The following is a 13620-nucleotide window of genomic DNA, read 5'->3' on the forward strand; positions in this document are numbered from 1 at the left end:
GGAATATTTTACAAAAAATGCACCTTCCTCACAAAAATACCTACAACAGAGCCATCTCTTCTGTAGATCTATTATTCCTCCTCTTCTCCTTCACACAGATCTGTTTAGTATTCCATTTTGAAAATTGAAACTATGTTTATTTTAGAATGTGCCTGAAACCACAGTATGATAATGTAGAAAGTACACAAGAAAAAATACGGAAAAAAACCCCTAAAAGGTGGAATAGAGAAAACCTTTGAGATTTTCAATACATAAACCTCCTTATTATTTATAGGAGTAAATAATGACTATACATACGTTAGAGCAATACAGTCAATAGCAGTTCAAAATAACTTATGCCAGTTGGACAACTGTCCTGGTTTCAGCTGGAATAGAATTAATTTTCCTCTTAGCAGCTGGTACAGCACTGATCTAGGATGAGAATAATGTTGATAACACACTGATGTTCTAGTTGTTGCTAAGGAGTGTTTACTCCAAGCCAAAGACTTTTCAGTTTCCTAGGTTTCTTCCCAGGTTACTGACCACCCAACCAGGATGAAGAGGTGGACAACTTATTCTATAAGCAACTGGAGAATGTTTCAGGATCATCAGTCTTTGTTCTTGTAGGCGACTTCAACCTACCAGACATATGCTGGGAACTTCATACAGCAGAGAAAAGGCAGTCTAGAAAGTTTTTAGAGTGTGTGGAGGATAACTTTTTGCCGCAGCTGGTGGGCAAACCCACCAGGGGAGGGACTATGTTAGACCTGTTGTTCACAAATAGGGATGGACTGGGGGGTGATGTGGAGGTTGGAGGCTGCTTGGGGCACAGTGATCATGAAATTATGGAATTCTCGGTAATTGATGAAATCAGGAGGAATATCAATAAGACCTTTACTTTGGCCTGTTTAAGAGACTTATTCAGAGAGTTCCTTGGGAAACAGCCCTTGAAAACAAAGGAGTTCAGGAGAGATGGGCGTGTTTCAAAACAGAGATCTTGAGGGCACAAGAACAGACTGTCCCTGTGTGCCAAAAGATGAGTCGATGAGGCAAACATCCAGCCTGGATGAGCAACAAGGTTTTGAAGGAACTTGGAAATAAAAAGAAGATGTATCGTCTATTGAAGGTGGGTCGGGTTTCTCAGAAAGTGTTTAAGGGGGCTGCTAGGGCATGTAGAAAAAAAATTAGGGAGGCCAAAGCTCAGTTCGAACTTAAATTGGCAACTTCTGTTAAAAGTAATAAAAAAAGTTTTTACAAATATATTAATGGTAAAAGGAAGGGTAAGACTGACCTTTGTTCCTTATTGGATGAGGCAGGTAACCTAGTAACTAAAGATGAGGAGAAGGCGGAAGTGCTTAATGCCTTCTTTGCCTCAGTCTTTAGTGGGAAGACAGCTTGTCCTCTAGACAACTGTCCTCAGGGGTTCATAGATGGTGTCAGAGAGCAGAATGGTCCTCTTGTTATCCAAGAAGAGGCAGTCAGAGAACTGCTGAGACACTTGGATATTTATAAATCAATGGGACCAGATGGGATCCATCCCAGGGTGATGAGGGAGCTGGCAGATGAGCTTGCAAAACCGCTCTCTATCATCTACCAAGAGTCGTGGCAAGGTTCCAGATGACTGGAAGCTGGCTAATGTGATGCCCATTTACAAAAAGGGTAGGAAGGAGGATCCTGGTAATTATAGACCAGTTAGCCTGACCTCAGTACCAGGTATGGTAATGGAACAGTTTATACTGAGTGCTATCACGCAGCACTTACAGGATGGCCAGGGCATCACACCCAGCCAGCATAGGGTAGGTGGTGTTTGACCAACCCGATCTCCTTTTACGACCAGGAGACCCGCCTGGTAGGTGTGGGAAAGGCTATGGATGTTGTCTATTTGGACTTCAGCAAGGCCTTTGACACTGTCTCCCACAGCATACTCCTGGAAAAGCTGCAGCCCACAGCTTGGACAGGAGCACTCTTTGCTGGGTCAGGAACTGGCTGGATGGCCGGGCCCAGAGAGTGATGGTGAATGGTGCTGCATCCAGCTGGCAGCCAGTCACTAGTGGTGTTCCTCAGGGTTCTGTGCTGGGGCCAGTTCTGTTCAATATTTTTACTGATGACATAAATGAGGGTACTGAGTCTTTCATTAGTGAATTTGCAGATGACACTAAGCTGGGAGCTTGTGTCAATCTATTGGAAGGAAGGAGGGCTCTGCAGAGACTTGTATCGATTGGATGGATGGGCAGAGTCCAACAGGATGAAGTTTAATAAGTCTAAGTGCCGAGTTCTGCATTTTGGCCACAAAAATCCCCAACAACATTACAAACTGGGGAGAGTGTGGCTGGACAGTGTCCAGGTGGAAAGGAACCTGGGAGTGCTGGTCAACAGCGACTGAATATGAGCCAGCAGTGTGCCTTGGTGGCCAAGAAGGCCAGTGGCATCCTGGCCTGTATTAGGAATTGTGTGGCCAGCAGGAGCAGGGAGGTCATTCTTCCCCTGTACTCGGCACTGGTAAGGCCACATCTTGAGTAGCGTGTCCAGTTCTGGGCCCCTCAGTTTAGGAGGGACATCGAGATGCTTGAGTGTGTCCAGAGGAGGGCAACAAGGCTGGTGAGCGGCTTGGAACACAAGCCCTATGAGGAATGATTGAGGGAACTGGGATTGTTTAGCCTAGAGAAAAGGAGACTCAGAGGTGACCTTATCGCTCTCTACAACTTCCTGAAAGGAGGCTGTAGACAGGTGGGGGTTGGTCTCTTCCACCAGGCAGCAACTGACAGAACAAGAGGACACTGTCTCAAGCTGCATCAAGGAAGGTATAGGTTGGATATCAGGAAAAAGTTTTTCACGGAAAGAATAATAAAGTACTGGAATGGTCTACCCAGGGAGGTGGTAGAGTCACCATCTCTGGATGTGTTTAAAAAAAGACTGGACATGGCACTTGGTGCCATAGTCTAGTTGAGGTGTTAGGACATGGGTTGAACTCAATGATCTTGGAGGTCTCTTCCAACCTCATTATTCTGTGATTCTGTGATTCAGAGAGGAGCTGGGAGGAAGAACGGCCAGTACAAGTGACCCAAACTGGCCAAAGGGATATTCCAAACCTTAAAGGCCAGAATGTAAGTTGCGGTGAGTTGGTCAGTGCTGGGGCACCAGCTGGGGACTGCTCAGCAGGTAGTGAAAATTGTACTGGGCATTACTTGTCTTTCTTACTGTTTATTCATCTGTCTTTTTGACATTTTTATTGTTATTATTACTAAGCTGTTCTTATCACTACTCATGGGGTTTACCTTTTTTTCTCCCCCAATTCTCCTCCCTATTCACCCAGGTAAGTGGAGAGGGTGAGGATGTGAGGTAACAGCTGGGTGGTACCTGGATTAAACCACAAGGACACAAAATACAGCACCAGGGCTTCACTTCAGCATCGATACCAGCAACAACTGAGACTGAAGGGTTATGGCACCATAAAGGTGAAATTCACTCTCTGGATATGGCTGAGCAGCAAATCTGTGTCACATTTAAATACACACCTAAAGCTCTGACTCAGAAGCAGACAGGGCTTTGTGCCAGTACTCAGGAAGGTGCTGAGATTTATAACAATATCCTCAAATGGCTTTTGTTAGAAGGTGAAACTCGGATTGTCTCTGAAGGAATACCATCATTTCACTGTAACTTCTTCCAACAGAGAAGTCGCATATATATACATACATATATATATACATATTTATATATATATATGCACAATCAACTTGATAAAAGAGATTTAAATTTCCCATTCAGTAAAACACCTTCCTGACAGAAAGCAATCTATGCATTTCTGAGCGTTCTACTGGGGCTGATACTAATGTGGTAAAAATCGTTTTTTGCCTTCCGTAACAAATGAAACTTATGCAATTTTCATATTAACATGTTAATTAATCAATATTAGCACATTAATAATTAACATGTACCAATGCATTTCATTTATAACAATATAAACAGTTGATCATAAGAGTTTAAAATATAGAATGAATTATGATATATTGTAAATATTTTTATTCACTCTATGGATATTTACAAGTTAAAATTGAAAAACGTACCTCAACTTCCTGAACACGTAAGCATTACAAATGAGAAAAGAAGAAAGAATGAAATAAAGCAATATAAAATTAGGTTAACATTCATCAATTTTCTCCTTAGTGGGCTTTTAAATGTGAAATCACTTATTTCAGATGACCTTCACCCCCAAATGAAACAATTTGCTCTCTTTCTTTTCTGCCCTTTCCACCTCTGCTGCCATGACCCAGTTTTTATCTGCTGCACTATTAGCCAAATGTCATTCTATTAACATGTTTCTTTCTTGTAGAGCACCAAAAAAGGTTTTTTTCATTCGTATTGGCAGGCAAAACCACCAGAAAGTGTTCTTGCACACACTCATATGTACATACTTGGTATAACAGAGACGTAATTTAATTTTTTTCCTAGCTGACTTTTAAGACTATTTATTGGATGGACTTTGAAGGGAATGCAAAACCAGGCACAGGGCCACTTCAATATAGCAGGTGACAGCAACTGAGAAAAATTTTTGATGAACAAATATTTGAAAATACCTTTCTTCTTGCATAGAATTCACACTTTGAAGGTTTCACCTATGGTTCAGTGACTGCATATGACTAAGTCAATCTTTTAATTAATTGAAGGGACTCTGCACACCTAAAATCACGCATGAAAAGAGAAGAGCTGATACTGCAAGCCAAGGCTGGATCTGAGGCCCTTAGCTCAACTCAATGTTATATAAAAGTGAAATGTTGGCTTGGCCTCTGCAACTGGCTCCTTACAGACTCCGAGTCTCACATCACAGGTTAAAGATTCAACTTCCAAGTTCAGGAAAAGAAATTCAGCTCCTGTCAAACTGGGCCCGATGAAATTCTTGAGGGAATCTAGAGTTCTGTTCTCACTATGTGTGGGTAAGGTGTTCAGCAAGATTCTTTTCTGCCCCCTTTACAAAGTCTATTTCCTGCCTGAGGTGGGTAACAGCCTGGGATGGCAAGGCAGGGAACCCAGGGGCCCCTCACACAGAAAGAAGCTCACCTGTGACTTCCACCACCCCAATTAAACTGCAAGACTTGGGACAAGAGCTGCCTTTTCAGTTCTGCATCTGTTCACCACTGAGCATCATGGAACCCTTCTTCTAGATTTTACCTTCAGGAAATGTAACTTAGAAATCAGTTGTGAACATAACAAATGAAAAAAAAATATAAAAGCAAATATGAATTGCTAGACTTGGGCCTCAGTTCTTCACTGCATTTTTATTATGTTGCTTTGAGCCATCAAGAGATTAGAGGAACCGCATTTTCAAAGAATCACAGAGTTGGAAGGGACCCACAAGGATCATCAAGTTCAACTCATCATCAAGCAAATGGCCCACATGGGGACCAAAACGGTGACCACGGCATCACTGGCACCATATTCTAAAATCCATTTTGCCACATCATGCATAATAAATTGTTGTTTCTTAAGAAGACCAAAATGATCCTTTATCATTCAATATGTGGGTGTCAAATCCAGCCAACTTAGATTGATGTGCCATCAACAAAGTCAATCAAGAGAATAATCATATCTTAAACTAAGTATGCAAGGGGCATGTTAAAAACACTACTTTAACAGTTCACAAGAAGTTTATAACAATCACAACTTTCAAAAATCTCATTCATCAGAACCCTTAGATTCATCAGAATTCATAGATTGGGTTCTGATTTGCAAAAAAAATCAAGCCTTGAAGTAGACTTGGGTCTAATACAATTTCCTGTTAGTCATCTCAGAAAAGTCAGCAAATAGAAATTGTCCCTAAGACCAGAACATTAATATGAGACCACTCTCCTCTCCTATTACCCCTCCTATCACTATAATAACAATAGTTAAAAAAAAAATGAAATTAATGGCAAAACCAAACACATTTATCCTCTTTTCCCCTACCAACTAAGAAAGTAAACAACGGCTTCCTGTTCTCCTGAAGTTTAAGCATTAAAGTTATTCCCACTAATCCTACTCTTTTGTCACTTTGAGTTTAGTTATTACCTAAGACTTGATATTTTGGAAGAGTTAATGAAGCATGGATAATTTAACGCACAAACACTCTCTACACTTACTTTATTTACTTGTCAAAAAGAAGCTCTTGCAAGATGCTCTTATTTATAAATACAGCCAAACATTAGCTAAATGGGTTCATAAATATTTATATTTGTTGCATTAATTGAGCTTATAAGTTATTTGTATGACTCAAGCAGAAATGAGATGCTGACTGAAAACATTCCCCTGATTTTGTACCTTTCAGAACCAGCTCAGCTCAGTTTGCTCCTCTAAGGCCTGGGAGGACCCCTCAGAACTGGAGGAACCTGCAAGGTGCAAACTCATCAGGAAAGCCTCATCACAGAGCCCTACTGAGGAACCTCCTACACAAAGGGAGTAACCCCGGGACTGACAGAGACCCCTGAGGGGTAATCTTCATTCCTAGCCCCTCCCAGTCAACACGAGTTTAAATTTCTAAGTATTGCCAGGATGGACATTTATTAACACTGCTTTGCAGCCTGCTCAGTATTTCCCTCTTTCACCTTCCATCTATGAATAAACCTTTTACCCTCATAAGGATCAGCTGGAAAAAGTGGTAATTACCAGCTCATTGCTTTTGTTAAAATTAGCTCCAGAAAGATGCAGCTGCATTTTCTGCCTCTCTACCTTGCAGTGCAGAAGATCATTCCAACACCAAGCAGTGTTAAAACACCAGCTGCTGCTTGCTAAAGTCAATCTAGCCTGTCATAAATATCTCCCCAAGGCCTATTGCCTGTTTTAAGCAAATAGCTTGTGTCAGCAAATTACACATTATTTATTTATCTATTTACTTTTTATTTGCTTAAGAGGAAGAGAATGTATTTTACCCACTGAGTACTTCAGTGAACAAAGCTCCCCAATGAGATGTTGTTACGTTAAGACATCTCTAACCAACTCTGTGCTCTCTCTCTCTCCCAGGAATCAGACAACTGCATCCAAACAGGATGCTTTGGCTTAGTGAATTAGTAATGCTGGTGCTGGAGATGTTTAGCTTTAAATTTTGTATGGGAAAGCTTTAATTTAGTGAGAAATGTCCCAGAAAAGCCAGGAATATCCGGGTTTACTGAAAGAGCTCCCAGCATGAAGTGGCGACACTGAGAGAATCCATGGCAGAAGGAAGCAGTGCCACATGTAACAAAAAGTCTGAAGATGTCAGGATCTGCCTAGAATGCTAAGCCACTAATAAAAATATAATGAATTGATAAAAGTATAACCATTCACATTGGATTCATATATAATGGCAAGTACATTAATAGTGGTTTAATAGTAACAGTATAAAATTCATAAATACTTATCCCAATGAGTCCTCAGATGTGTATGGCATTGCAAAGCTCCTTGACCATATCTTACAATCTCAGATTTCCCGTAAGACTCAAATTCTCAGTACACAGACTTTCGCTCAGCTACCACTAATATGCAAAACCAACTTCTTCTGGCCATATTAATGGCCCAGAATGTTACTGGGTTTCTTATTTTCAAAAATTAAAAGGTATTTTTGGTTGGTGTTTTTTTATGCTATATTAGGAAAGAAGATTTGCTACTCCTGCCTTGCTGAAAGACTTTTCCAGAAGTTTCCATGAGCAATACTGAGAAAGTGGCAGGTGAAACTTTCAGCATAGACTTTTCTTACCCACACTCACAATCATTCATTGGGGTGGCAAAAATTTTAACAATTAAACTAAAATATTTGGAAAAAATTGAAATATATTCCTTACCCTTGAGCCCATATAAGGTAGAATAAGAACTGTCATTCTTTACAACTCAGTCACATGGACTTTTACATAGAAATCTTCCAGCTGCTCTCTTGAGTTTTGCAGTTGGTTGTTTTTGTTGGGGTTTTGGTTTGGGGTTTTTTTGGTTTGGGTTTTTTTGGTGGTTGTTTTTGTTTGTTGTTTTTTTTTTTAAGACAAATATAGTAAGAATTAAAAATATTTCTTAAAAAACCCCAAACCACTCTTTGTTTATCCAAAATAAACAAAGCCAGAGTGTATGTCTACAATGGTGAGGGCAAACAGATGCTCATTTTGTCTGCTTGTGCTCCAAGCAGGATGAATGAGGGCCAGCTGTGAGCCAGAGCTGCTGTAGCACAGCCCTGTGCCAGCACACATGGCTGATAGAGCTGATTTATTTGGGTGACTGGGACAATCACACAACTCTCTGTGCTGAATTATCTAAAACTGGGGGGCTGGCAGGGAAAAAGTGCCTTGGTTTTATTATTCTTTGCTCTCGCTTTTGGCAGACTAACTTTAGAACCACAATTCACTTCTGCCCAAACTCTTCCCCTCATTAGCATGTGCTAAAGAGCCTGTTACCCCTGCTTGCATTAAATAATTCTCTCTAACTTCACGTTCATAAAGCTTTTCTTACTGCAGTGTGTCCCACCAGCGCCAGCAGGTTATGCTGCAGGCGGGACAGCTCTCGCAAGGCCAGAAAGGCAAAACTCCCAAGGGATGGACTCACTGATCCCTGCCGGGCTGGATGTGCTGTGCTGTGCCACAACTCCAAGGCCAGATTGAACACTGGAATGGGAACCATCAACTCCCACTTCCCCAAACTGAGCAGCACCCAGTCAGACAGGAAGAAAGAAGTAGAGCCAGAGATTACAAAAATATATTCCCTCTCCTTCCAGGTGGAATTCCTTAAAGCAGCATTATTTCTGGTCTCTGAACTAATGCTAGGCATGAATTCCCAGCTGGATAGCCAGGTTAACTCACTGCCTCTGGTGAGCCTTACAAGGTTCCAACTAATGCACAAAAATAACAGAAGTGCCCACTATGTGAAATGAAGATTCAGAGGTCACAACCTGGCCTAATGATGCTTTCTCACATCATCATTTGCTTGTTTTCCACTTATCAAAACCACCGTGCCTTTATCTCAGTTTATAATTGCAAATACTGGTGGGGAATGGCCCCTGCAGGTTCTCTACAGAGAGAATAGCATTGTTAATAAATCATATTCTCAACAGGGGTAATACTGAAAACAAACCTTGAAAGGAGAGCTGCTAAACTCTTTCCACATCTTAATTTTCAGTCAAAAATTCAAATTACATGCTTAGAAAGCAATTGTTTTTAGGCAGCTTGAAAGCCAAACACATTAAGCTTGAAGGTTATAAAGCCATTGGCAATGTGACTTCACTTTCCGTACCCTTGTTGCTTTGACAGTACATCTGCAGGAGCTGTTTTTGACACAAGCTCTGGTTCTTTTTAGCTGATCATTTTGGGGTTGTATCTGGAGAATAACACCCACATAAAAAAAATCTAATGCTACCATTGCTTTCACATATGAGAACTGCTTTACAGCAAATAAAAATTTGCATAATGATTAAATACATAACTATTTCTTGGTTTATTTTACAAGAAGCTTTCAGAAATTTGTTCTGAGTTATATGATTTTTTTTTTTTTTAAATTTACCACTGTGGGAATAATCTCATTATGAAATAAAGTGATAATTATCCTAATATCAAAGTTATAAAATAAAAGTTATGCATAAAATACTGATGTTCCACTTAGATACACAAATCCCAGTGGTCAAAACATACAAGGAAACAAACAGCAGTTGAATAAAATCAACTTACGCAACTTTGATATTTAGGGACACAATTTTCTATAGAGACAATTAGATTAGCTACAATATCCCAAGTCTTTCAAATACTTATTTAAATGCGTAACTAATGACTGGAAAGAGACTGTATGAATTATACTGGATTATGAGCAATGCACTGTCCCTGGGAGCACACAGGCATTTCTTTCTACTTCATTTGTAGCTTCAAGGAAAATCTAGGTCCAAGTATCGTCGAGAAAAACCTTCAGAAAAGGTGAAATCAAACATGCTGCTGTTGAAAAGGACAATTTTGCAGCCCTTTAGCCAGTTTTAGCCAATATTTGAAATTTCTTAGAACTGCATCAGAAAGAAGCAGCCATGGGCAACCAGTCCATGACATAACCAGCTGCTGAGTGTGGGAGAGGGTTGTACACATTTTAGATCAGAAACCCTGTGAGCCATTACAAATGTGCAGTTTCCATTCCAGTTTATAACATCATTTTCTTAATTGTCTCTGACATTTTATCCATTCTAACAACAACAAAAAAAGAACACTACACCAAAATCATTATGCAAAACTGAGGGCGGGTTAATGGGAGCAAACCAGTGAAAAACGTGCAGCAGTTGCTGCAAACAGAAATGCTGCTTCCCTCAGGGAAAGGCTCCTCACTTTGGTTGTCACCAACAACTTGAACACCCAGCAGGTTATTTTAAGTACCGTGCTCAGTTTATAAAAGCTATCATGTGATGAAGGTGTCCATAATAATTGGGGCTGGTTGATTCAGTCATCAAAGTCACAGAATGATTTGGGTTGGAAGGGACCTTAAAGGTCATCCAGTTCCAAGCCATGGTGCCACTCACTAGACCAGGTTGCTCAGGGCCCCATCCAACCTGGCCTTGAACACTTTCAGGGATGGGACATCCACAAGTGAAGTCCTTTCATTCAGGAAATTCCTTAAAGTCCTTCATGACGCTTTTTGCTACTGACAGACTTGTGTTATCTCTACCCATTTTCTGAAAAATCACTGGAGATGCACGAACATAACTTTTTTTACTGACAGTTCCTCATTAATTTCTTATTCTGATTAAATAAGATTTTTCTGAATATTAAGAAACTAATTGGCTGTGTCAGTTGTAAAGCAACAACAAGTTACCTTTTCTCAGTGACTGCTACTTGCCATCAGGCTGAAGCAATAGTATTTTGTAGAGAAACAGGCTTTTTTGGAATGGTATTTCAGAGGATTTAGCTCAAATAATCAATAATAATAACAGAAAAAAAGGAAGCTAAAAAGGCCAAAGAAACAAAATACTCTGATTCAGGCACCAGATAGCTAAACTGCAGTAATGGCTCCAGTGGGATTTAAATGCCAAGGCTGTTGGTGTCCACAGCACAAAGATTGCCATTATCTTTGACCCTACTTTATTTTAGCAGAAGAGAGCACTTGACTGCTCAATTTGAGCATCATTTGTTTTAAGAAGTTCACAGAACACTGTCCAAAGGCAACTTTAGATCCATGCTGAACATTTTAAGCCACGAAAGTCTTGCATTTGTAATGGAAGAAGGTGCTCTAATTTGCACACCTCTGTTTGCTAGGAGGACTCCTCGGCTGCAAAGGAACACCAGTGCTACTGGATGAAGATTTTACTCCATCTCAGTATCATCACCTCAAGGAGGGAGTGAGACAGTGCCCCCTCATACTCCAGGCACTAATCCCAGAATTGCTCACCCCAAAAGTACTGCTGCAAATACTACCTCATAATGTCAGCTAGAAGTTGATAACAATCCCCATTATCTTGTTATATTTGGACTCTTTGTTTCAGAATCACATCAAACAAGGGAGCAGAAAGGTTCAAACATAATACACTGATGTTACATGTTTTTAGAAACTTTGATCATTTTATTTATGCTTCCACTGGCCCTTAATTCATCATTTAAGATTTGTAATTGTGTACATAGGGAATTTCACACAGTAAACACTCCAGAAACAACATTCAGTATCAATTACTGACACATGTTCAGAGCTGCTTTAGAAGAGGATAAATTATAAATAGGAAATTATATATTGTATTAAGCTCCTACAGCTGTGATCATGATGATAAAGCAACATTTAAGCTAAGTTCAGATAAAATTGAGAAAACTAAGTGACCTTTCATTTCTTCCAGTAGCATGCACTGGGATCAAGGACACACATCTGAAAGAGTCTCCTGCAGGAAGATATAATGCACTCCTGAGGCTGCCAGAACATGAGCCTCTGCATCAGTGGTAGAAGGTCAGTATGTAGTGTGGCATGGAGTGAACAATGACTTGAGAAAGAAAGACATAGCAAAACTTTATTTTCCAATCTCAGGAACCTTCTAACCAAATACCTGTGGCTCAAGAGAATACAGAGCTCCCAGCTCTCAAACTTTTTGAACTGTTCAGCTGTAAATAGAAGTCTGCTCCTGATCTCTAGACATAATAGTTGCTCACTCTTAAAGGGATTAAGTCATGAAATGTGTCTAAAGAAAATCAAAACATCATTTGAACGAAGAATAGAACCTGAAAAAGCCAGCATTGACAGAGATCTGAAGAGTACAGAAGGTGACAGAGAATTCTTTAAGAAAAAGAGAACATCTGCATTTTGATGAGCTGTAATTTTACACCTGAGGTCTAGTACAACTAGCTATTTAATTCTAACAACTGAGAAAATAGTTCAAACCTGCAGTGTAACTAATCTCCAAACCTTAGAGAGATAAAATCAAAGGAAATGTGTACTTTAGAGAGCAGCTGCTACTACAGGATATGGAATTAAAGAAATGTGCTGAGGATCTCTGAAAACATGCTCTACAAGATTTAAAACACTAAATTGCCTGGCAATTTTGAGAAACTGTGGCTGCCCCATCCCTGGAAGTGTTCACGGCCAGGCTGGATGGGGCTTGGAGCAACCTGGGATAGTGGAAGGTGGCCCTGCCCATGGCAGGGGGTTGTGATGAGATGATCTCTAACGTCTCTTCCAACACAACACATTCTGTGATTCTGTGATAATACAGTGTCATTAAAATACTGATGGAATAAAGACACATGTTTTAGTAAGGCAAAGAAGATAATTTTTACATTAAAGCTGTAATGTCTACCTGTAGGTTCTCTCAGACAGCTCAAATTGGACATTACACTTCAAACCCACTAACATTCCATACTCCACAAGATTAAATTCATCTCCACAAACACTACGAAGCTTCTAATTCACTCATGTTTCAGATTTCTGAGAAACTAAATAACAGCAGCTCTTGCTCCAATGGAGTTTGAACAGATAAATAAGGCACCATTATTTAAGGAATAATTTGAAATGCGTTAAATCTGTTGTAAGCTAACAATGAAATATGAATTATAATAATGCGTTAATAGGGAAACACAAACCAAACTTTTACAATTGCTTAGAAACAAACATCTGGGGACTTGCCTCGTTCTAACTGAGTTATAGAGTCAGGAATGTGACTGCTCAGCTGCAGCAACATTCATTTAGATTATTACCTTGCATGGCATTGTCATTCCTGACACTGTATTTTGGCAGATTCCAAGAAGGCTGTCAAGCCATTTGTCAGCTCAGTCAAACATAATATGAGCTGGAGGAATATTTCAACAGAGGTGAACTCATTTTCACCCAAGCATTTTGAGAAATGTTTGTGAGGGAAACTGCAACCTGAATTCAAGAGAAAAAAAATCCAGATGAATGAAAAATATCCTAGTGAATTTTAATATTAGCTGAAGGACTGCAAAAATCTGCCCTATATAACACTCTTCTAGATCTCCCAGTTTGTTTAGTCCTCAGAAAATTATGGTTAACCACACTGAGACACTGAGGCTGCCACAGGACATGTTTAAAGGAAACAGCATGCGCTTGTTTTCATGTTAGAATCCTGCAATCAGTTAATAAAATGCAAATTATGGTTTAGTGTATCACTTCTTAACAGAGGACTGAGAACATCTGATGCTTGAGGAGCACTTATGTGACAGAGGAAGGACCAGACCCTTCAGCAGTGGCAATTTA

General features: G+C 40.0%; 1 protein-coding gene across 2 annotated transcripts in view; it reads right to left on the minus strand.

Moving 5' to 3' along the window:
• The window catches only part of SPOCK1 (SPARC (osteonectin), cwcv and kazal like domains proteoglycan 1), a 279195-nt gene that overhangs the window by 191506 nt on the left and 74069 nt on the right, over positions 1 to 13620 (minus strand). Inside the window, exon 3 of one of the 2 annotated variants that reach the window (XM_039559691.1) lies at positions 4044 to 4052. The exons of the other annotated variant lie outside the window; for it this stretch is intronic. Coding sequence (XP_039415625.1) covers positions 4044 to 4052 — 9 coding nt within the window. The remainder of the gene's footprint in view (positions 1 to 4043; positions 4053 to 13620) is intronic. 2 annotated transcript variants of the gene reach the window in all.

This window comes from Corvus cornix, chromosome 13 (genome assembly GCF_000738735.6).
Source record: "Corvus cornix cornix isolate S_Up_H32 chromosome 13, ASM73873v5, whole genome shotgun sequence".
NCBI classification, from domain to species: Eukaryota; Metazoa; Chordata; class Aves; order Passeriformes; family Corvidae; genus Corvus; species Corvus cornix.